The sequence below is a fragment of the Hyaena hyaena genome, unplaced genomic scaffold (genome assembly GCF_003009895.1).
Source record: "Hyaena hyaena isolate Hyena2069 unplaced genomic scaffold, ASM300989v1 scaffold_511, whole genome shotgun sequence".
NCBI lineage: Eukaryota > Metazoa > Chordata > Mammalia > Carnivora > Hyaenidae > Hyaena > Hyaena hyaena.
In genome coordinates this window covers 1,125,793-1,150,300 of record NW_024081144.1, presented here as the reverse complement: position 1 = coordinate 1,150,300, position 24,508 = coordinate 1,125,793, and the positions used below count along the sequence as shown (strand labels likewise).

At 61.1% G+C, this 24,508-nt stretch overlaps 1 protein-coding gene across 2 annotated transcripts in view; it reads right to left on the bottom strand.

Annotated features, from left to right (window-relative positions):
* Positions 1-1,555: 1,555 nt before the first annotated feature.
* SARDH (sarcosine dehydrogenase) overlaps positions 1,556-24,508 on the bottom strand; it is a 58,206-nt gene continuing 35,253 nt past the window's right edge. For both annotated transcript variants that reach the window (XM_039255184.1, XM_039255185.1), the window contains 6 exons: positions 23,268-23,415; positions 19,359-19,452; positions 6,801-6,963; positions 6,201-6,369; positions 4,379-4,514; positions 1,556-2,956 (listed from right to left, as the gene is read on the bottom strand). In XM_039255184.1, coding sequence (XP_039111115.1) covers positions 2,831-2,956; positions 4,379-4,514; positions 6,201-6,369; positions 6,801-6,963; positions 19,359-19,452; positions 23,268-23,415 — 836 coding nt within the window. In that variant the 3' untranslated portion in view covers positions 1,556-2,830. The remainder of the gene's footprint in view (positions 2,957-4,378; positions 4,515-6,200; positions 6,370-6,800; positions 6,964-19,358; positions 19,453-23,267; positions 23,416-24,508) is intronic.

The following is a 24,508-nucleotide window of genomic DNA, read 5'->3' as shown; positions in this document are numbered from 1 at the left end:
TCGCAACCCAGGCGAGGGCCATCAGAGGAGTGAGGCTCCCACCAGGCTCCCAGGGCTCCCGGTGACCCAGAGCCACATGGCTTCGCCACCCACCACCCCGACAGTGACAGTGACAGCGACATGGGAGCCTTGGGCAAGCCTCTCATGGTGGGGAGGGGGGGCTGAGATGAGCACTCAGGCCCCATCTGGGCTAGACGGTGTTCCCACCAGAGCAAGGAGGGTCCTCAGCAGGCAGGAGCCCCAGCGGGGGTGTCCCCAAGCTGAGGCAGAGTGGGGAGCATGACTCTGACCCCCCTCCCCACCACTTCCCATTTGCAAATGGGACGGTTGAGGCCCAGATGAGGTATGACCCTGGCCCTGGTCACATGGTGGGTCAGGCCCACCCCAGGACCTTAGCACATGATGGGCTCCTTGTCCACAATCACTTTGGGTGTGATTCTCGTGTGTCTCTTACCCTAGCGCTTCCTTGTCCCTTCTGTTTGCCATGCTGGAGGGGGGAGGTGACATGGGAGACCCGGGACGGAGCGGGCTGGGAGGCACCTGGGCATTCCACTGCCAAGGCCCTTGATCCTCACTGGGGAGGCGGGCACCTCATCCCTGCCAGCCGGGCTCTTCCCCACTCACCCCTGGAAGACCGGAGGCGGCGGGCTGGCCACCCGACGCACCCGGGCCGTGTCTGGCAGCCCAGTGCAGCCCTCCTGACAGGCAGGAGCCAACAGGACCGGCGTGTGCGCAGGGGCCGCCTGCCTGCCCTGCGGAGGGCACGGTGCCCCCCGGGGCCTCGAGCTCCAGGGGCCCCTCCCCACAACCCCTGGCAGGCACTGCTCAGCCAGCTGAGGGCCATGCTGTCGTCCACGAAAACCTTTGACACCGGGTGGGGCGACAGGTGCCTAGACTGGGGGTGACAGAGGATGGGTCCCGGGGCCCCGGCGTGGGGACACACTCACCCTGCCCTAGGCCGCCGAGGCAGCACGGCCGGGGCTGCCCCCCACCCGGCTTCCTGCAGCTGGCTGGTGGCAGAGCTGGGAGGTGGCTCCCTGGACTCTCCCACGGTGTGACCCGATGCTCGGTGCCCTTTCCAGAGGGGCCGGTCATTTCTCCCCGGCAGAGAAGCAAACGTGCCAACAGCGAGGGCTCGTGCCAAAACTCCTGTCTCCGAGCTCAGCCCCTGAGGGAGGGGTCAGATGGGAACCTGGAGCCGCCCTCCATCCTCACGCTTAGCCTCCCCCTACGCAGGACAGACTGTGGGGGAAACATGTACCCCGGCCCAACCCAGGGCTCTGGGGCCAAACCGCGGAGCCTGGGGAAGCAGGCCAGGCCATCTGGGAAGGTGTCTCCCCTCCTGTGCGTTTCTGGCCCCTCGGGATCCACTCGGCTTCCCCCAGACTCTCCCACGGGGGCGGGGGGCCAGACCTGCCTGTGAGCTGGGAGGCCACAGGTTTCCAGGTTTCTGCCAGAGGCGTGCAAAACCCAGAGGCGCAAGCTTCCCGGCCTGTGGCCTGGTGCAGGGGGCGGGGGCCACAAAGCTTTCCAAAGGCTCCATGTGAGACCCAAGCGTCTTCCCAATAAAGCTTCGGCTTTATTGACCTGACCTGTGCAGCAGCCAGGGCCCGCCCGGGACTGCCCCGGCCCCAGTCACCGTGTGGTTTCCTGCGAGCGTCTGTGGGAGCCGCGCCCTCCGTGTCCCCTGCACATCTGTCACCTTCTGCTCCCCAGAGCCAGGCACGCCTGGGCAAGGCCTCCTGTGCAGCCCCGGGCTGCCTGGTGGGCGTCGGAATCTTGGGGGCAGCTAGAGAGGTGATGGGGGTCCTGGCACAGGGGCACGGGGTGGGACAGACCCTCATCCGGGCCAGGGAGGCAGGGAGGAGGGCCACACAGGCAGATGCTAGAGAGTTCTGAAGGCCCAGAGACGGGGTACAGGGGAGTCACCCCTTTTAAGCCCCTGTGCAAGGTCCTTCTCTGGGGCCACCAGTGGAGAGATAGGAGGGAACATCCCAATCAAAAAGTAAGGCCACAGGCCACAGGCAGGAGGGGTCTGTCAGGTTCTCATCCGGCAGCACGCCGCTCCTTCACAGACCTAGAGGACGATGTGCTCTTGGGGAAATCGAGGCAGAAGGTGGGGCTTCTGCATGGGTGAGGGAGGGCACCGGTGTGAGACCCACCCCTCCCAGCCCCTGCTTCTGCTCACTTCTTTCAAGAGCTGGGAGGGCCCAGAACGCTTTCCCGCGTGAAAAACAGGTTAAGGCAGGAAGAGCTTGCTTCCTAGATTCCCTCCTCTGCCAACCTCTGGGAAATGGACCATCGTGCCCAAGGGCCTGGCCGGCCTGATTTGACTGCAGGGATGGAGCCAAGCTGGCACCCCTGCTCTGGGCCTTTGCTACCGTGCCCGAGGCAGACAGTGCTAATCAGTCCTCACTCTGCCCCTAATTCTGGATGCACCCGGAATTCTCCCAGCGGTGCTCTGCTCTGGACAGTCCTCTGGTCATCAGGCCTGGGGAACCCGGCGGATCTCTTTGCCTCCCTGCTTTTATACTGGGCTTACTAGGGGTTAACGACGCACCTTCTCGGAAGCTTCTAGAGGGCCACATGTTATGCTCCCTGAGCCCGAGAACTTGCAGGTTTGTTTTGGGGGGTAGGGGTGGACGGGCCCTCTGGGGCCGTTAGTGTCTGTTTTGGGGGGTAGCAGAGCTGCACTGTGGGGGCGGGGAGGACCCCGATCTGGCTGGGGTCCGGGTCCTGGGCCAGGGCGGCGGGCCCCGTGGGGATGGTCAGCGAGGGACGGAGCAGCCGCTGGCCTCCTGACGCACCGAAGCTCTGTCCCGCGGGGGTATCAATAGATTCCCTTCACCCTCCTGTTGTCAGGGTCGAAGGGAGACTTCAGATGAGCCCGGGCAGGGTGCGCCACGCCCATGCGCTCCAGAGCGTAGTCCCCACTCTGCACGAAGTCCAGCGAGACCTGTCACAGAGCACGAGGGGTGCAGGTCAGCCGCTCCCCGCGGGTGCTGGGCTCCCATCTCCCTGCCTCCCGGAGCGGGGCTCGGCCTCCCTGCCTCCCTGCGGGCAAACCCATCTTTGTGCCACGGGCCCTTCTCCGAACCCAGGAGCTGCCCTGAGCCCGCAGGCGCCCTGAGGTGGACTTGACACCCTGGGGCCGCAGCAGAGCCGGGGTCTGGCAGCCCGTGGGGACACCTCCAGCTGCAGAAACTGCGGGTCCCTGGGACACCGGGGAGCAGGAAAAAGACCGTGTGCCTGGCCCCAGGCACGCTGGCCCCGTGTGGGGATCCTGCGCTCTTGGTACGGGTCCACCCCCAGGGCCGTGGACAAGGCATCGGGGGCTCTGTTCTTAGAGGTCTCTCCTCTGCCAGCAACACAGGACAGGGAGCCCGGGTCCCAGGACCCCCACAAGCCCGGGGGGGAGCCCCCGCCCAGGCCTACATGGCGGGCCCAGCGCGTCCCCTGCACCCCTGCCTGGGCCGGTCTGACTCACATCCGCCTCCTCCTTGCTGATCCTTCCAAGCGGCTCTCCCTCTGGAGCCTCTGGTGGGAGGGAGGGGGCTGCAGCCTGGGGTCCCCCGAGGGCTGGGTGGGCGTCCCAGCCCCCACGGTCAGAGCCTTGCAGGGCCTCAGTTTCCCGGCTGTCAGAGGGCCGGTGCAGGCCTCCAGGGAGGCGGGCGAGCACGGGTATAGAGGTGCTAGGACAGCGAGTCCTCCCCCGGCTCCGTCTCGCCACAGCCCCCAGCCCATGCCGCTGTCACCCTGTGACCAGACTCCGGCAAGAGCTTGTCCCGGGCGCCGACCCCTGCAGGCCCTCGATGGGCCTGTTCCCTGCCCCTCCCCCACCCCCTGCCACTGTGCAGGGACGGGCTGGGCTCAGTGGGGGTCACTGGGGTTTATAAATGGTCATGTGGCAAAACGCGTCCATGCATGCACGTGTCCATGTGTGAGTACACGTGTGTGTACATGTGTGTGCACTGCTGTACGTGCACACAGGTGTTGGCACGCATGTGCACCCCACAGAGGGGGCACACGTGCGACGAGGAAAGAGAGGAGAGGAACGTGCTCTCGGGAGGGTCCGGGTCCAGGCCTCAGCTCTCCCTGGCATCCACCCCAGGCTCGAGGTTTGGGTCTCTGGCTCCCGGAGCAGAGGGCGTTAGCCCTGGCCCAGACCCTCTTTATGACCAAGAGAAGCTCCCAAAAGCCAGATTCTTTCAGAAAGAAAATACAGAAATAGCGCTGACCCCTCCCAGAGACACGGCCCCATCAACCGTGACCTCGTCACTTGCAGGGGTGCAGGGGTATGGGCGGCGCTGGGGCACTGACAGGGAGCCTGGCGAGGAACCGGGCTTCCCCTGGCAGAGCTGGGGTGGGGCGGGCTTACCGACTGGCCGCTCGGGTCCCGGATGTAGCCGTAGGCTATGGTCTTGTCAATGGCGAAGCCGAAGTCAGCCCTCCGGATGTGGCCGACCACTTGGCCGTTTCTCCAGATGGCCTCCAGGCCGAACATGGGCACTTTTCTGGAAGAAGCAAGAGAGAGATGGGGACCCGCACGCCGGGGCCTGGCGCCACTCCACGGCCTGCCTGGGACTCTGGTGCCAGCTAGCGCCTGGCCCCAGGTCGCCGGGCACTGCGTCCGAGCAGATGAATGAAGGAGCAGAAAAGACCAGCGCCTGGCCCCGACTTCGCGTCTGCAAGGACAGACCCCGGTGCCTGGGAACAGCCCCTCTTTTAACCTGCTTTCCGTTCTCTTCTGAGTAAGCCTGTTGCCCCAAGGCTGTTTTTACTGTGTTCTCTCCACAGTACGACACATCATCTATCAAAAGGACTTTTGTTTAGTACGCGCAAGGGACGCATGCAGACTATAAAATTTCAGATGAGAAAACACAGAGATTAAACTACAATTACGGATGCGCCAGCATCCGGAAGTAACTGGCAAGTTTTAGTGCAAATCTCTGCAGACTTGCCCGCTGGGTGTTTTATCCGTGGTGTTTAAATGATGGGCACCATCATCCAGAGCCTTATGGTGCCCAGGGCCAGGAGCCCCCTGGGAGAGGGGGTGAGGGCCCGTGGTTTTGAGCAGCTGTGTGGCTCCGACCTGGAGCCAAGGCATGGGGACAGGCGGAGGGGGCCTCTGGCTCTGGGCTCCCCGTGAATGAGGGGGGGAGGCAGGAGATATGGCGGTTCTGGGACAAATCCCTGCCCTTTCGTCCCACTCAGGCCTGTGGGGTGCGTGTGCTTTGCATGTGAGAAAACAGGCTGGGGTGGGGGAACTGCGGCCCCGCACAGGGCCCAGGGCAAAGTGGCCGCGCCCTGCCCCTCCACAGCCCGCGTCCCGGCCCTGGCCTTCCTCGGGACCGGGGCCGCCCTGGCTGCCGCACGCGGTGGACTTGGCGGCCCTGTGAGGCCCGTGGGCTGGGGCGGGCGCATCTGAGGCCCCGGGAACCACACAGGCATCAGGCGGTCTGCAGGTGCTTCCTGGGGGGCCGGGGGCCGGAGGGGCTCCACAGGGCCCTGCTCCATCTGCACCCCCACACTGGAGCCCGAGCCGCTCCCCGGCAGGCGGGCAGGCGGCGTACGGGGGGCCCGGCCTGGAGCCGAGCGGGAAGCGGCAGGGTGATGGCAAGCCACGCTCAGCTCCCTCTCTGCCCCCTGCACCCCTCCCCGCCATGGCTGTTGACATTCCCGTTGACGGCTCCAGAAACCTGGGAGAGTGGCTCCGTTTGGGGGGGCCTGTCAGCTGCAAATCAGCAAAGCTCAGCCGCAGGCCTGGAGACCGTTGCCACTCAGATTCCCGCGAAGACGCAGCGGTACTGACACCAGCCTGGTCCTGTCATTTCAGAGTCACCCCCCTGCCCAGGTGGAATCCAGGGACAGACTGGCCAGATCCTGAGGACACAACTGAACCACCTGCTCAAAGCCAGCCCTCCCGGGCTACCCTGTCCTTGACACCCCCGTTCTCCAAGTGGGGCTGGTGGCTGCAGCCTGGCCTTCCCTCCGCCATCTGTCTTGGGGGGGATTTAATGGGAACGTAGTGAGGGGTCACCACGTGGTGACCTCAGTCTGTATCCACCCTCAGGATGCAGTCTGGCGGCGCCTTGGTCTTTTGCCCCCATCCCCACCCCCGCCGTCCCCTCAGGCCCTGCCGACCCTGCCCTACTGGATGGACTGACGGACGGACGGATGCAGGACCACGGGCTACTCACTCATCCACCGTGAAGCACACCAGACGCCGGCGGAGGCCCTCGGCCCGCTGCTTCTCCAGGGCCTCGCGCCCCAGGAAGGGGACGGCAGACTTGAGCTTGCAGGTGAAGGCCAAGCCCGCTTCCAGGGGACTGTCGTCTGGGCGCAGGTCGGCGTGCCAGTGCCGGTAGCCTGTGGGGCAGAGACCCCGGGGTCAGTGCCCAGCAGCAGATGCCCCTTCCAGCCTTTGCCCTGCGGGCTGAGACGCCAGGGAGGGACCTGAGCAGCCCTGCCCTCACAGTCCTCAAACCTCCCGGTTTGCACCCCGTCCAAACCCAGCTCCGGCCGCACCCCCACAAACCCGGGCAAGCCCCCTCCCCCTCCCCCTCCAAGTACTGCCATCAGGGACCCAAGCGCCATCCATCGCCAGGCCTTCGTGGAAGACATGGTTTGCGGGCAGTGCAGGGGTGGGTCGGAGGGGAGGCTGGGGAAGCGGACATGAAGGGGTAAGTGGGAAGGGGAGTGGCGCAGGGAAGAAACACAGGGGGACGCCCCCCCGCCCCCCCCCCTGCAGCATGGTGGCTCTGGGCAGCTCACTGGCGCTGTGTGGCCCCTGCACACACCTTTCTCGATGCTCAGGGAGTCGATGGCCCGGTACCCGGCGTTGACGAGGCCGTGCTTGGTGCCCGCAGCCATCACAGCCTGGTACACGGGCACGCAGGCCAGCCTGGGCACATGCAGCTCCCAGCCCAGTTCCCCCACGAAGGAGAGCCTCATGGCCCGCACCTGGGGGCACAAGGCACGGCTCAGACCCAGGCTAGGGCCCGGCGACCCAGGTCAAGTTCCTACGGTCACCATTCTCATTAGATGGCCCTGGGCCCAGGCCACCCACCACCCAGGGAGGGGGTCTCCAAGGACAGAGCTCCAGACTGCTCTGGAACTCTTTAAGGAGAAGAAGGGGTGTCAAGGCCGGGAGCAGGAGGAGATGGACACAGGGTTCCCAGGACTCAACTCCTCTAAGTCACTGTGCACGCGCCCAGGGCAGCCGTACCAAGTGACCACAGACTGGGGACTTGGAACGGCAGAGAGGTGTCCTCTCCCAGTTCTGGGGGCTCGAAGCCCCAAATCGAGGTGTCACACTCTGTGCTGCCCCAGAATCTCTGGGAGAGGGACCTCCCTGCCTCCTCCAGCTTCTGGTGGCCACAGGTGGTCCTAGGCTGAGGTCACATCCCTCCAATCTCTGGCCCAGGGCTTCTCCTCTGTGTCTTCTCTGCTTTGGTCTCTTAGCAGGACACTTGTCATTGGAGTCAGGAGCCACCCTGATCCTCGATGATCCTGTCCGAGTCACACCGTCAAAGACACTTCCAACTAAGGCCAGAGTCAGGGTCTGGGTGGGGGGCTAGCACACAGACATCTGTTTTGGAGGCCACCATGCAATCACCACACGACCTTTGGCAAGTCTCCTGGCCTCCCTCTGGCCCCAGTTTCCTCATCTGTAAATGGGATCAGGAGCCTGGCTCTGTCTTTTTTAAGAAGGTCTGGGGCACCCAGGGGGCTCGGTTGGTTGAGCATCCGACTTCGGCTCAGGTCATGATCTCGCGGCTCGTGGGTTCGAGCCCCACGTCGGGCTCTGTGCTGACAGCTCAGAGCCTGGAGCCTGTTTTGGATTCTGTGTCTCCCTCTCTCTCTGCCCCTCCCCCACTTGCGCTCTGTCTCTCTCTGTCTCTCAAAAATAAACATCAAAAAATAAATAACTTAAAAAAAGAAAAGCAGCTCTGAGGTCTGTCTGTGAGGGGGAGTTGCTGGGAAGTTGGTGGCCCAGCCCATGGGTCACCGTGGTACACCGGTGGGTTCAGACGCCTCAAGGGGGCAGCAGACAGGCACTGAGTCCTCTCTGGGATTGCTCTCCAGCCTGGTCAGCCTTGGCCAGATGCTGGGCTCTGGAGACACACATGGCCTTGCCCCCCAGGCCTGGGGCCTTAGAAGGACTGAGCCAGAAGCACCAGCCAGTTCTATGGCAATAACGGGGCTCAGGGTGAGCAAGTGCTGGGAAGGAAGGTGGGAGGGCCGGGCCGGGCTGGAAGGTTAGAGCTTCCTGCTGCAGACTGGCCTTCCAGAGGAGCAGGGGCCAGGGCACCGAGCTGGAGCAGGTCCGTAGGGGAGGGGAGGGAGAGAGGGGCATGCAGTGGGGTTGGAAGGGCCTTGTCATCAGGCTGTAGACGTGTGTGAGGACCACTTCAGTGACAGCTGGGCCCCCAGCCCCTCGGAGACGGCAGTGCTGTTGACAGAGTGTCCCTGGGCCACTTTCTGCACACACGTTCTGTCACTGGAGCCCTTCTCCCACACAGTGGCGGAGACCGATGTAAATCACACCAGGGGATGATACAAAGACAGGGGCAGAGGCGCCCAGCCCGAGCACGCGCTTCTCTGATGGGCTCCCAGGCTGGCGGCTGCGGGGCCACAACCAGCATCTCCCTGCCTGGTAGCCTGTGACCTGTCCTGTGCCGCTGGTTTGCTTGCACATCATTTACAACCCAGCCATGGGTGCCTGCTTCCCGGCCTTTGGGCAAATCCTTGAGCCCAGGGTGTCCCCAGGGGTAAGGCCTGAGCACTCAGCTCCAGGACCATCCTCGTCACAACAGGGATGTCGAGGGTACAGTGAAGCACAGAGCTCACAGGGATGAAAGCGCTTACCCTGAGCTTGTGCAGCTCGGGCTGGACTGCTGTCTGCACAGGAGGGGGCGGAGGCCGCTCTCCCGAGCACAGACCCGGCTCCTTATAAACCTGATGCTTTAATCACATTGCTGCCGAGGGGCTGGATTCTGAAAGCTCTGGAAACTGAACATTTGCTCTGCATTGCCATTTGCCCGGGCCTCTCAAAAAACTCAAAACTGACACAGAAAATGTACTGTTGACATTTCCCTGCTTCCCCAGTGCAAGCCGTGGGCCCCTGACAAAGATCGCCTTGTCAACGGGGTTCTAATTTTAGACAGCCCATGGAGGAGCTTGGGGCTCAAAGCCAATCTCATTTTGAAACAGGAAAAATCATTTTTAAAGCTCACCCATTAATGGCCCAAGATTGCAAGTTCATGTCAGACACACATGGTCCCAGTTAAGTGATAGGGTCAGGCTCTGGAGCTCTGTTTGACTTCACCAGTGGGAAGCCTCTTCCACAGCTCCCCCCACCCCTCCCCAGGCCAGGGACTGGCTGCCTGACTCTCTACTGCACCCTTGTGCTCAGGCCCAGCACACAGTAGGTCCTAAATAAATACTTCCCAAATGATGGAGGAAAACAGGGGCAGATGGACTTCTGTTTCTTGCAAATTGAGGGAAAGAGTGTGGGGAATTCTGGGTGCATTTCTAAGTTCACAGAATTGCTGGTTTTCTATACATCTTGCATTTGTTTCCACTGAAGCAGTGGATTTGGGGGGGGGGTCCTCATTTCTTCTGAGCAGGGACATATAATAAAGAGGAAAAGCTAAAACTGAGGATACCTGGATCATGGGTTCTGGGTCAGCCAGGCCCATGTGGGTCAGCCTCTCCCTGTCTCACCCCCATCTAAAGAGGTCAGTGCTGCTGATCATCAAGTTCAGGGGAAGTCTGGTGCCTGGCACATAGTCATCTGCCAGTAAAGATTGGGCTGGACTGACTTCAAAAGCAAGCTCCAAATGGAGGCAATCCCCCTGCAAAACAGGGCCCTGCCCTCTTACAGGAACCACAGGCCCTAGACAAAGTGACAAAATCATGGAAGGTCATCAGGAAAGACCTTACATCAGGACCTTCTCTCACCCTAAGGACCCCTCAGGATACTGCTGGAATTAATAAACATGGGATACAAAATCAACATACAAAAACCAATGGCGGTTTTATACCTTAACAATGAAAAATCCAAAAAGGAAACTTTTTAAAAATTCCATTCATAACAGTATCAAGAAGAACAAAATACTTAAAAAGAAACCTAACTATGGAGGTAAAAGGCACCTACACTGAAGACTACCAAGCTTTGCTGAAAGAAATGAAAGAAGATAATAAAGGGGAAGACATCCCATGTTCATGGATTGGAAGGCAATCATCATGATATCAATACTACCCAAAGCGATGTACAGATTCCATGAATCCCTATCAAAATCCCAGGGACACGTTTTGCAGAAATAGAAAAATCCATCCTAGCATTCATATGGAATCTCAAGGGACCTCGAATAGCCAAAACAATCCTGAAAATGAACAGGGCTACAAAACTTGCAGTTGCTGATTTCAAAACTAACTACAAAGCTCCCTTAATCAAAAACAGTGTGGCACTGGCATAAAATCAGACCACAGACCAATAAACTGATGGGACAGAAAAGAGAGCCCAGAAATCAGCCTTCGTGTATGTGGTCAAATGCTCTTCAGGAAGGCTGCCAGGACCACTCAATGGGGAAGAGACAGTCTCTTCAACAAACAGTCTTGGGAAAACTGGATCTTTACACGCAAAAGAATGAAGCTGGACCCTCATCTTCCACCATATATAAACATTAACTCAAGATGGATTAAAGACCTAAGAGTAAAACTGTAAAACCCCTAGGAGAAACAGGGGAAAGCTTCATGACATTGGACTTGGCAATGATTTCTTGGATATGACAGCAAAGGCACAGGTAACAAAAAGCAAAATTAGTCAAATGGGACCTACACTGAACATGAACACTTCTGTGCATCAAAGGAAACCTATGGGGTGGGAGAAAATATTTACAAATCATATCTGACAAGGGATTAATATCAAGCATACATAAAGAACTACCACTCAACACCAACAAAACAAATAACTAAGAAATGAGGACAGGACTTGAATAAATATTTCTCCCAAGATGGTATACAAATGACCAACAAGTATAATGAAAGGATGGTCATTATCACTAATCAATCATGAGGGAAATGCAAATCAAAACCATAGTGAGATATGACCTTGTACCCATTAGGATGGCTACTAGAAAATAAAATAAAAGAAACCAGAAAATAACCAGTGTTCGCAGGGATGTGGATAGATTTGAACCCTTAGGTTCAGATGCTAGGGAAAACAGTGCGGAGATTTCTTGAGAAATGAAAAATAGAGTGACCATGTGTCTGGCGATTCTGCTTCTGGGTAGATACCCCAAAGAACTGAAGACAAGATATTGGATAGATATTTGCACACCCATGTTCACGGCAGCCCTAGTCACAACAGCCAAGTGGTGGAAGCAGCCTGAGTGTCCACTGACAGATGAGAAGATAAACAAAAGTGGGGTCTAGCCATATAATGGAACATTATTCAGCTAATAAAAGGAAGGAGATCTTGAAACCGGCTACAACACAGATGAACCTTGAGGACATTATGCTGCGTGAAGTAAGCCAGACACAAAAAGGCAAGCGCTATATGAGTCTGCCTCCATGGAATTAAAGTAGTCAAATTCCTAGAGACAGAAGGTAGCTGGTGGCTTCTAAGAACTGGGGGGAGGACAAGTCGGGGGTGTGGTGTAACGAATACAGAGTTTCAGTTTCACAAGATGAAAAATTTCTGGAAATCTGGTCTACAACAAGGTGAATACAGTTACTACTACGGAACTATATGCTTAGAAAAGGTTAAAACGGTAAAAAACAAAACACCCTTTTCTTCATGGACGGGCACCTAACGTCCAGAGGGACTGGGTGACTTGCACTTTCTTACTGTTTTGGGTGCCAGGAGCGAGGAAGAGCTGCAGACGCGCATGCTGACGGGTCGATGAGGGGCCGGCCACCCACACAGCAGGCACCCCCTGGCTAAGAGTGTGGGCTCGGGCTCAAACCTGAATCCCTAGGGGCACCTGGGCGGCTCAGTCAGTTGAGTTGATTTCCGCTCAGGTCATGATCTCACAATTTATGGGATCGAGCCCTGCCCCGCGTTGGGCTCAGTGCAGAGCATGGAGGTTGCTTCAGATTTTCTCCCTCTCCCTCTCTCTCCCCCTCTGCTCTTCTCCCCTCAAAATAAATGAATAAACTTAAAAATTTTTTAAATAAATAAATAAGTAAATAAAAAGTCCCCAGTGTTGCAAATCTGGTCATTGATGTCCCTCTGAGTCTCTTCTGTGAGCCCTGGATGATAACAGTATGTCCTTCATTGGGGTGCCTGGGGGGCTCAGTCGGTTAAGCATCCGACTTTGGCTCAGGTCATGATCTTGAGGTTCGTAGGTTCTAGCTCCACGTCAGGCTCTGTGCTGACAGCTCAGAGCTTGGAGCCTGCTTTGATTCTGTGTCTCCCTCTCTCTCTGCTCCTCCCCCATTCGTGCTCTGTCTCTCTCTCAAAAATAAATAAGCAGTAAAAAAACCCCACAAAACAGATGTCCTTCATAGGCTCATGGGAGCACTCAACAGAATCATCCCCATAAAACCCCAGGCAGGGTGCTCCCATTTTACAAAGAAGGAACCGGGGACTCAGGGGAGTTTGGTCACTTGCCCCAGGCCCACTGATGTCCCGGGAAATGTTTGACAATCGTCTCCCGGGGTGGGGAGGGGGGTGTTCTGTAGCAATGACCACTTTCCATGGTATAAATACTCCCCCCACGGCTGATCACGAGGAGGCGGCGGCACGGGGTCTTCACCTGAGTTTCCGAGTGTAGAGCACGTGTGGGGGCCATAAGAGCCACACCCCCTGCCCTAGACAGAATCACTTGAAGAGTTTCGGGTGGGAGCACTTCTGGAAAATTGTGGGAGCTTGGGTTTTAGCAAGATGTGATCTGGGAGCCTGACTGTCCGTACTCGGTGCATTACTGTGCTCCCGCCAGCCTTCCAGAGAGGTCGCGGGCAGCCGCCTCGGCTCAGATCAAAGGCCACACAGGTGCCCCGGGCAGGGGAGGCCATGTGGCTCTCATGGGACCACCCCCCCCCCCGACCCCGGGCATGTGCATCATCGGAGCAAGCCTGGAGCGTGCCTTTCTGGGGAGATGCCACAGGAGGGCTCCGGCAGTCGCGCCGGTGGACACAGGCCACTGTGTCCCACGTTTTCAGATCACATTAGCTTGTGGCAGTTTACAAGTTTCCAGGCGTGTGGTTGTATAACAGCGCCCCCGACACGCCACGCACCTCCTCCAAACTCAGCCATCCCTTACATAAGTGAGGATTCCCAGGGGCCTGGAGACAGGTGTGGGCGGGGACCAGAGCAGGGGTGGCCCTCTGCGGGGTCTGGCACCCTGAACCCACAGGACAGGGGGAGAACATGCTGGTGATAGGTTCAAGGACCTTCGTTTTTCAACCCCCCATGGGGCCGCCGAGACCTCCTGGATCCTAACAAAGTTCTGCAAGGGGGACGTGCGATTTCTCCCGGTGGTCTGGTGCAGCAGGCGGGTATGCAGGGGTGGGGCGGCTCTGGCGATGGTGGTAGTGATGGTGAAGGTAAAGGTGGTGGAGGTGAGTACGGCAATAAAGATAGTGGTGACGGCAGGAGTTGGGGGGGCGTGCGGGGGGTGGTGGGGATGGGGGCGGAGGAGGGGATGACTGCAAACTAATGTCCAAGAATAAGAACAAATAAAAGATATGATGCTCAACTCACATATCGAAAACCTGACCTTCGGGGCACCCGGGGGGCTCAGTCAGTTAAGTGTCCTACTCTTGATTTCAGCTCAGGTCATGATCTCATGGTTCGGGAGTTCGAGCCCCACGTTCAGCATTGCACTGACAGCGGGGAGCCAGCCTGGGATTCTCTCTCTCCCTCTCTCTCTGCCCCTCCCCTGTTTGTGTGCATGCTCTCTGAAATAAATGAATAAATCAACCAATCAACAATAGATGATATTTAAACTAAAGAGAAGAAAGGCTGACCCATTCTGAGGATCTTAAAAGCCTCATAGAAGCTGTTGGACCCCCCGGGGTCCTTCCTCCAGGCCCCGGGAAGGCCGAATGGGCCACGGACCCTCCCCGCTGCTCCTCAGCAGAAAGTCCGCCTCCCCAGCCAGCTGGCCCTGGAACCACAGATTTCAAGCCACCCTGGGCAGTCCCCGAGGAAGATGGCTGTCTACACCACAGAGCAGAACGGGGGCTGTTGGGTGAGAATGTCACTCATTCCCCACAGAGAAAGGACAGAGCCCTGCCCTGGAGGGGCTTCCAGAATCACTGATGCTCATGTCCAGATGCCATCCAGACACATGCCCACCACGTCTTTACCTTATGGTTTCCCGGCAAGAAGACACCAGGTCCCCCAGGGGATGCCTTGAACAGTGGCCGTGGCCCCACGGCGGCTTTCTCCGCCATACCCATGGGGCCCGCCCCCCTGCCCCCCTGGCTTTCCAGAGCCACGGACGGATCTTGCACACGTTGTGCAAAGCAACTTCTAATGCAGCAGCTAAAACCCAAGTGTCAAATGAACACAGGTTCTGTGAAGCCATGCGAGGCCCCGTACGGAGGCCTGAGCCTCCGACTGTCCACGTAATGGGTGCAGGTGGGAGAATGTTCTATCCCGAATGAATCGAATCCCAAGGCTGCCACGGCGAGCCCTTCACACCGTCAGAGGAAACCCAACCTCCTTTGGACCTGAAATTAATTTTCAGGAGACAATCAACATTATCCCTGTGCCTCGGACGAGCTTGCGGCCTGGCTCCCGCCGCTTTCCAGAAGGGGGGCCCCCCCGTCCTCGGCCGAGGCGCCAGGAACACCACGTCTCCCCCCGGAACCATGCTGGGTGAGCACTTCCCGCTGGGAGCCTCGCTGGCCTTGAGGCCGGCATGTGGGAGGCAAGGCCATCTGGTGAGCTGCCTGCTGAGGGGACGCCTCCCTCCGCCCCTGTTCTTCCTCTAGGAATGCGGGGCTCCGGGTGGCTTGGGGCCCGAGCATGTCGGGGAATTAGTACAAAACCAGGACACGGCTCTGCCGGGGTCGTCGACCCAGCTGTTTGCTGTGAGCGTGGGTCACGCCGGGCAGTGGCAGGTCCTACTTGCCCACCCCGGGCCCTGGCTGCCGTCTGGGCTCTGGCCCTCGACATTCCATGCATAGCGACCAGGAGGCCATGCCGGCCACGCAGGCCCACATTCCTCCCCTGCATCTGGTTGGCTGGAGTCCAGTGACCTCCCGTAACCTGGCCGGGCCGCACCCTGGCCCCAGCGCCTCTTCACACAGAAGGATATGGCGTCGGTCCATGTTGAAACCAGTGCAAGATATTATTTGGGAGAATACGAAATCCCCCTGTGTTCAGAGTCCAGACAGACTTTGCAGAACAGCGCAGAAAGGATTTTAGACACTGTCCAGCCTTTGTGCTACAGGTGGGGAAACCGAGGCCAGGAGAGATGGTCCCAGAAGGCCGGGCAAGACTAGAAGCCAGGCCCACAGGCGCCCGGCTCTGCTGAGCACTGGGGTGACTCTGCTCCTGGACTCTAGGGTTCTGTGCTGACCCAGCCCCCACCCCTGCCGGCCTGTGAGGCCACCACCGGGCCGAGGGCAGCCCAGATTCCCCGGCCTGAGGCCCGGCCAGCTTCTCCACTCCTCTTACTGGAATGGGGTGAATGGGGAGGCCATCGTGTCCTAGGTGTAGCCCATCCCGGAACATGGGGCCTGGGTCACGTCACCGCCAAGGGAACTCAGCCTTTGCTCTGTGTTGTCCACGCCTCCATGGGCCTCGGGAGGTGATACTCAGAGGTAGGATTTCGGCCTGTTCGGGGCCTGTCCGGCACCAACCTCCCTCAGCCTCAGCTGCATCTCGTCCCTCATCCCTCGGATGCTCTGCACTGGCCCCCGCAGGGTGCACGCTCCTCTCATCTCGCCAAGGGGGCCATGGGAGGGGGACCCCTGTGCTAGGGCCAAGCCCCTCGCCGGCAGAGAGGCCGGAGTCACCGTGCCTCTCCAGTACCTTGTCTTCCCTCACTTGTCTTTGCCAAACTCCATTCTCCCTCCTGGGCATCTGCTCCCGGGACCTCATGCCAGCTGCCTGGGGAGACAACTGCCCACCGCCCAGGCCCTCTCTCCAGTGCAGGCTGTGCTGTGCTGCTGAGTCCTTCCCGCCCCACCCCTACCCCCGCCAGGGTGTGAGCTTGTGGAGGGTGGGGCCCGCATCGCCATCCCAGGGCCTCAGGGTCCAGCAGCGCCCGGCACCAGTGTGGGGGAGGGGCTCCCAGCCAACATGTCCAGAATTAATTCTAGAGCCAGGTGGGAGTGCGGGGGATGGGCGGTAGAGGGAGGGCAGAGGTGGGGAGAGGAACTAGCATCAGGACTAGATCCTGCAGTTCAGTCAGAGCTCAGATGAGACCTGAACTGGCTGCGTGTGAGCTGATGAGGCCAGCCTCCCGTGGGCAGGACCTCATACCTTTGCACCTGCTCCCGCGTCACCCCCCCCCCTTCCCCCCCCCCCCGCCCCTGCAAAGGCCTAGGACCGCACAGCGCACGGGGAGGAGACAAACTACCAAAAGATGGGCCAGAACACACCACGGAGTGACCCAGAAGGCTGGGCCTGTGTACCTGGGACACCACTGGGTCTGGGTCTGCTTCTGGTTCTGAGGAACCTGCCTTAGGTCAATAATCAGAGTCGTCAAAGGACCATGGTCAAGGGCGGCGCATCACCGGGCTATTCCCAAGCATGGACGCTGCTCAGGGAGCTGAGACACCATCACAGGGGTTTCCAAAGCGGCTCTTGGGGAATGTTTGGAGGAACCGGAAAACTTACAACTGTCATCAGAGAATAAAGCTGCGTGCACACGCTGTCCACACAGACATCCCCGCTTCTGCTGGAAACCTTACAGACAGAGATCGGGGAAAGCAGATGCAGTGCTAGCCTACTAACCTCGGCTTTGCTGGGGGCAGAGTTACAGGGGCTCCACGTCCTAGCCCTCGGTTTACACACGTTCCCAATATTTACAGTGAAATGCGGCGCCCACCATCTCCTCGGCCGGACTCTGGCAAGGCGAGCTTTGTGCCGGCATCTCGTGCGAGGCCCCTGCCCACGCACCAGCCATCCCCGGGGCCGAGGGCAGAGAGAGGAAGCTCCGACATGTCCCGCCAGGGTCACACTCAAAGGGGTCTTGCGAAAAGTGAGCTGTGCCTCCAGGCCCCTCGTTCTGACCACCACACGGCACCGTTATGCTTGGAAACCGAGCACTCGTTCATAAGGTACTAAAACGCTTTTTGACAAAACCAGGAAGTGAGCTCCAGAGGAGACAGTGAGGAGAAGGCACCCCGTGGGTGCCCTGTGCCCGGACCCAGGCGTCTCGTGCCACCCTCACCTTGTGTCCGGCCTTTCTGTCACCCTAGGGAGGGGGTCATCCTGGAGTCTGGCCTCGCCTCCCCTTGGCCGGAGACCCGGCCCAGCCCAGCTCCCCGGCCCTGCTGGCCAAAGTGCAGCCAGGCGGCCAGGGGGAGGCGGCCAGGGCTGCGAGAGGCCGGCCCTGGGGGCGGAGGCAGCTGAAGCACGCTGGCCAGGAACGGGTCCCAGGGGCCTCGGTGGGGCGGCCTGTGCCAGGAAAGGAAGTGCTCCCACCTGCTGCCCTCCCCCACTCATCCCCCCAGACACAGGCAGGCCGGCGGACACCAAGCCTCTCAACTCCCCTTCACACCTCCACAGGCCAGAACCCAGTCCCAGACAGGGCCGGACGCTGCCCGGACCTCGCAGGGGCCCACAGCCCAGCTGCAGCCGGGGCCGGCCGGGTGCCTGCCGGCGCCTGGGTTGAGCTGTGCCGCTTTCTCAAAGCACCCACCCTCTCTGGTCCTGGCAGGCAGCTCTGAACCAAAAAGGCAGGAAGCAAGCTAGACAGAGGAGGCAGAGACCCCTTCCCCCGGCTTCCTGTTCCTCAGCTCGGCCTGCGGGGAGTGAAGGCAGGAGCAGAGCCAGGTCAGCGCTCCCCTGGTCTGCACACCCGCCTTCGTCCCCGTCTTCTCTCTGCGGCCCCCTCACCGAGTCCAGCGCGACCTTGTTTCTGCGCTACCAGGACCCAGGTTGGGCCCGGACCTCCAGCCCCCCGCAGGCCAGGACCCCACTCCTCACCAACGTTCCTGGGCACTTTTTCCACCAAACCCCGGACGAACATGGAGGCAGAGGAAAGGGAGAGGTGCCCCCTGCCCCGGCGGCCCAGCCCCCGACCCCCTGCCTGACGGCCCTGTCCGATCTGGGGACGTGTGTTTGGTGCTTTAATGTTCATTAGCTGAGGGCCGCGGGCAGCTCTCCGCGCTGCCGTAGGGCCTGGGCGTGACCACCGTGCGGGACGATCACAGACTAGCTCCTCTCCTTGGGCGAGTCTGGCCCCTGGGGCCGCTGGGCCGTGTCTGGACACACTTGTGGCTGTCACCGCTGGGGGTGCCCCTGGCACCGAGTGGGTGGAGACCAGGGGTGCTGCTCAGGCCAGCCTCCAACACAGAGTAATTTCCGGAACGTCCACAGTGCCGAGGCTGAGGGACCTCCTAACAGAACCTTCGGTGCTTGTGTGGATTAAGCGGGACATGTGCAGCCTGTGCCCAGAACGGTGCCCGGTGCCCAGCAAACCCCCAGCGGAGAGTGGCCTCAGGGAGTCAGAACGGAGACCAGGATGCTTCGTTTCCAACAAGGACACTGAGGTGCAGGGAAGGGACGTGCTGGCCCAGAGCTAGACCCGCCCCCGCCCCCCTCCGCCGCCCCCCTTCACTCTGAAGAAGGTTCCTGCCAGAGCTGGGCCCCACTGAGCCCTGACACCGCCCACTGTTCCAGAAGCCCTGGGGCCCGGGACCTGGACTTTCTGGAGCTGGGAGCTGCTCGAGAGGAGCCCCTCTTCCCCCCGCAACACTGCGGGAGGGGGGGCGGGGAGAACGCCAGGGAAGGCCAAGTGCCTCCCCAGAGGCCACAGAGCCCCCCCCCGCCCACGGCCGTGAACTGCTCCGCTGTCCCCCATCCTGTTGTTTCCAATGCGGTGGAGGAGGCGCGTGCCACCCTGACTGGGGGGGACAGGATGCCCCGTGCCTCTGGGGAGGGGACGCTGTGGGCGGCTGTGCGGCTGGCGAGGCTGTCTCTCTTGGTGGGAGCTTGGGGGTGAGCCCCCCTCCCTGGGCAGAGCACTCGGGCCCGTCACCCCTCTCCAGTCCAAACGGCCGGTGGGCAGGACCATCTAAGTCCCCGCGGTGAAGCGGCGCACAGAGGCTCAGGGAAGTCAGCAGACCTGCATGAGGGCACGCAGCGCCCCCTCCCCCGGGTCCTGGCCCCAGGCTTGCTGCCACCGCCCACAGCCCGGAGCCAGCGGCCCCTCGGTACCTACCAGGTGCCCAGCGGCTCTCACCAGCTGGTGGGTGGAGAAAGGGAAGGCCTCATCGCTCAGGTCTGCGTCGAGCACCTCCTGGAGAATGGCACGGCTGGGAGCAAGAACAAAGTCGGTGAGGCAGTCGACAAACACTTGCTGAGCACCCGTGGGCGCAGGCTCTGGGCAGGAGGCAGCAGGGAAAGAGCCGTGAGCAGGGCAAGCCCCTGTCGACGTGACGCAGACTGACCACAGACGGGCATCAGCAAAAGCGCGCAAAGAGGACCACGTGCCCAGAACACAGTCCACTAAGACACCCGCTCAGTAGGAACGGGGTCGGGGTAGCCCGGCCTCACATGAGCTCCTGGGGCCAGGCCTAACCAGCTGACGCCCCCAGGTCCCACCAAGTCCCAGGGCAGGAGCCATGTTTGTGAGCTCCCTGAGCGCAGGGGCCGCCCTGCCCGCCTCCCGCACCCTGGCACCGGTACCCGGGGTCTGGCTCTCGTGCTTCATGGGTCACCTGAGAGCTCGCTGGGCCCCAAGCTCTCAGTACCCATGGAAACCTTCACTTCCTGGGCCCCTTGCCCTCTCACCTCCTTCCAGGACTCAGTTTACTCCTTCCTGCCCTCCTTGGCACAGCCACCCAGATGCCCTGCCCCGGTTAAGACTTTGTCATCCTTCAGGTGTTGGCTTAGCTGCCACCTCCTCCAGGAAGCCTTCCCCGACTCCCTGAACCAGGCTCAGGTGCCCTTTATCTGGGTCCTGAGGCTCTGATACAGCTGACAGGGCACCTCTCACGTGGCTTGTACTTGCCCCCACCCCCATGCCACCCCCAGACCAGGAACTCTGTGACAACAGGGCTCCTGTCCCAATGTCCCTGGCACAGAGGGCACACGGTAAATGGAACAGATTGACAACAGCCTGGCTTTGTACCCCAGGGTGGGCTCCCCGTTGGCAGGAGACAGCCCCCCACAGGGGTACCAGTGGGTGCTGGGGCTGCAGGGTACGGCTGCTCAGAGTGCTTGCGGCCCACCCTGATTCCCGCGCCCACAGCGCTGTGGAGCTGCCCACCCACGCCGGCCCGAGGTGGCCAGCACGCTGCAGGCTGCGAGCGCCTTATGTAACTCACACCCCCGGCACCCACGTGCTGCCAGCCCCCAGAGAGCCCATCTCCAGCCCTCAAGGAGCACGGCCCCTCTGGTGCCTTCCCGGCCTGCTTCTCTGCAGGGGCAGGAGTCTGCGGCTGCTGCCCCCCGCCGGGCCAAGGGTTTGTAGGGGGTCCGCAGCGCGACGGGTAGCTCTGGGCACCAACCCACCTAAACCGGGTTGGGGCGCAGGAGGCTGTCCCTCCACGAGAGAGGCAGCAGGTGGCGCTGGGGGGCACGGGCCAGAGACACTGGTTCAAGTCCCGGCTCACCTCTCACCCCCTCCCACCCCCGCACCCCATCCTCTGCTGGGGCAGTGATGCCCCCTCCCAGGGCACTGGTGAGGAATCAGTGCGAAGGCACGTACCAACCGCCTGGATGTTGGTAATTGTGACAGGGCCCGTCCACTAGCCACCTGTGGCCGCTTGAGTTTAAGTTCATTACGATGAAATATTCAGTCTCATCAGACACATTTAGGGCTCAGTGGCCACCTACAGCTTAGCGGTAGGTGCCGTACCAGGCCCACCCAATTACAGAACGCTTCCAGAGAGCTCTACTGGACAGCAGGTCACTTAGCATCGCCCACGGTCAGGGTGCTGGGTTAAATCGCTTCCCACCTGACAACTCAGAAGGTCCAGCCCCCACCCGTGGTGCCAGTGCGGCTGTTCCTCTACAGGAATGCGGGGCTGTCCTTGAAGGAGAAGGCACATCGGAGCAGGAAGTTAAGAAATTACCAGGGGGGTGGCCGTCATCACCACCCACCTGGAGTGGCTTCCAATGAGGCAGAGGAGGCTGGCCTGTCCCGCAGGGGCCCTGCCTTGGTCTGGCTGCTTGCACCCTCCCTCCCTTGCCCACCCACCTCCTCCGTGCTAAAATTAGCTCACGCCGGGCCGCGGGCACTGTGGTATGGGTCGGGGGGAGGCTGCCGAGGGCCGGCCGGGACCCCCAGCTCCGTCCGGCCCACAGACTGTGAGTGGCTGGCCCCGGGGAGACCAGGAAACCGCCCACGGTATCTGTGCCGGCCGAGCTGGGGTCCTGGGCCACCCCCCCCTCGGGCCCCACGTCCCTCCCCTTAGCCGTGGCCAGCGACCTCGCTCCGCTCCACATTCCCCTCCTCCCTTCTTGGGTCCGCGTGCTCCCGCCCAGCCGTCCCACAAACCACCCTCAAGTCCACTGCAAGTAACAAACATAATGCTCGGTTTTGGGTCTTCATCCCGCTGGGACCCCCGGGCCACCTGGACACGGCTTCTCCGGCCCCCGAGCTCCTCACACCCCTGCTGACCTCCTCGCCCTGGCCGGCATCAGATCCCCTGTAAAGCCCAAGTCTGACCGCGTCTCTGCCCTGCTCAGTGCCCCTCACTCACAGCCCCCCCCGCCACAGGCTCTTGCCTCCTCTGCTCCCCAAGCGTGTCTCCGCTGCCCTGCTCCAGCCAGCCTCACTGTTTTCCCGTCGACACACAGGCCACCGAGCCTTTGCACCTGCTGCGTCCTCTGCCTTGGAACACCGTCCCTCCAGAGCGCAATCCCTCGTTTCTTCCAGGGCTTTGCCCAAACGTCCCCGCAGTGGATGCTGGCATTCGTGGCAGCCTCAGGTCAACCACTTGACAGATGCCGATCCACATTCAAGTATACGACGTGCTCAGATTCGTCCAGCAAGTGCGCATCTGCCGGGTGCCCCCGGGGTCCCAGAGGGACTCCCGCTGACACGGACACAGCCCGGGGGCACCTGGCTGCAGTGCGTCCGGCCACCCCCCCCCCCCCCCCCCCCCCGCCTCCGGCTGTTCTGTTCCCATCACTTTCCAGGAACACAGCCTTCCTCGAACACGGGCCCCCAGAGGCAGGGCCCTCCCCCGCCCCCCCCCACTTCACTTCTCCAGTCCCGCAGTCCCGTGGGGAGTCTCCCCCCCACCGATGGTGCCTGGGCTCCGGGGCCAGTGATGGAGCACCGAGAGCACATGCGTCGTCGCCAAGAGGGTGTGTAACTCCTCGGGAAGGGCGACGGCAGGAGTGCGGCTCTCAGAGCCCGGGGGCGGGTCTGCACGCACGCGCCCCGACACTTACGAGCATCACCACCCTGGGCAAACGTCTCTCTGGCATAGGGTCTGGCGCCTCACAGGTGCCCGGTTGGTGGCTGTTACCACGATTATTCTTCCCCACTGGTCCCCCGTCCCCAAGTCCCTTCCGGAATCCCCGCCAGAGGGACCTCTCCAAAGGGCACAACCGCCCAGGAGCTCCTTTGCCTAAGCCAGTCTGTGGCTCCCTGCACAGGCCAGCCTCGGAGGGCCCTCCAGGCTCTGACTCCTTGCGGGCAGGAATGCAGCTCAGCAAGTATGTACGGAACGAATGAATGACTGAATCACTCGTCCGGAGGTGTTCGGGCCGTGGGGGGGTGGCCTCTCAGTGTTTGATAGACTTCTCAGCCCCAGGGTCAGGGAGAACCCAGCCTGGCTGTACACACTGGAGTGGGCATCAGTAACTGCTCGACTCTACCAGTGACCCAGAGGCAACCCCCCTCTGGCACCCCCAGGCCCTCTGCAATGCCGCAGCTCTCGGTGCAGACTCCTGGCGGTCCAGTCTGTCCCACCGAGAGCTTTCCTGTATTCCGGGGCTTTGAACGTGATTTCTCCGGCGTGGCGTCTCTGGGTTCACGAGAGCATTTAGCTAACCAGAACATCCCACTCTGGACCAGTGCCCTGTTCCAGCCACAGGTCCCAGGTGGAGGGCCCCGGGTTCGGGCCCCGGGGGGCCGTGCGTCCAGCTGCGTGGCTCCCGGTCCCGTCCTTACCTGGCGGGGCCCTGGATGCTGATCATGCCCAGGTCCTCGGAGCTGTCGATGAGCTGGCACCGGAACTTCTGGTCCTGCAGCACCGAGCTGATGTGACACCAGTTATGCTGGGCCACGGCCCCGCCCACGGCCAGGTAGTAGCCGTCCCCTGCAAGAGAGGCACCCGGGCTCAGCGAGGCGGCGGGGCCTGGCCAGAGGGCAGCCACCCTCCCCAGTGGCCCTGGCTTCTCTCTGGGGGCTGGGACTGGGGGCTGCGCACAAGGGAGCCCTGTTCTGGGAGAGTCTGAGGCTTTCAGCCACTTCTCAAAGGGCTCCCGGTCCAGGAGAGGGTGAGAGCCCCCCACACCACGGAGCCCCGTCCGTCGTCAGTGCTGGGCAGCCTTGGGCAAGTCCCTGTTCCTCTCTGGCTGTGCTTTCACTCTGTATTCCCCTGGCCCCTGGTCTCTGGGTCCCCTGTGGCCATATCAGGACTTGCTGGGGCTGGGTACTGGGCCTGGCTTTATAGGTAATACCCCTTTGATTCCTCCCAGGAGACTGATGCTCAACACCACCCCAGGGGTTCAGAAAAGGAGACCGAGGTTCAGATAGGTCATGTGGTAGATCAGACTCTGTCCATCTCTGAGTCACAGGCTGGGCCACACTGCCACCCAGGTATGGGTGCATGGAGGGCAACCCGTCTCGGCCCAATGTCCAGGGAGAGCCCCTGCCCCCGGGAGCTGGGACAGCTGTGTGGCCTTGGACCTGTCACACAGCCTCCCTGAGCCCCTGTGCTCTCATCTGTCATTGAGCAGCAGCATAGCTCCTCTGCGGGGATATTGTGAGATCCAGCCACTGCCTGTGCCTGGGGCAGGCGGGCACTATCTCTCGAGGAGCCAGGGAGGTGGGCGAGGTGGGGAGGGAGGGAGGGGGGAGGCTCCTTCATCTCAGCTTTCTCTGGACCTCCCCTCCCATCCCGTCTCTTTCCTTCCTTGTTAGTTTCAACAGGGCTCCCCCACCTCAGAGCAGAGGTCCCCAGGAGATCCCTGACCCCCCAGCCGCTTCTCCGTCTGTATAATGGGAACAGGACCGGAAATGCCCTCACGAGGGCCCGGTTCACACAGTTGCTGCGGACGGGGCCCCAGGGAGGGGCCTGAGCAGGGCTGGTTCTGCGCTGGGAGGGGGAGGCATCCTCCTCTCAGGGGCCTGTGGCAGCTGCTTCTTTCCACCTGGGACACCGCTGGCTCTGGGCATCAGCCTCCAGG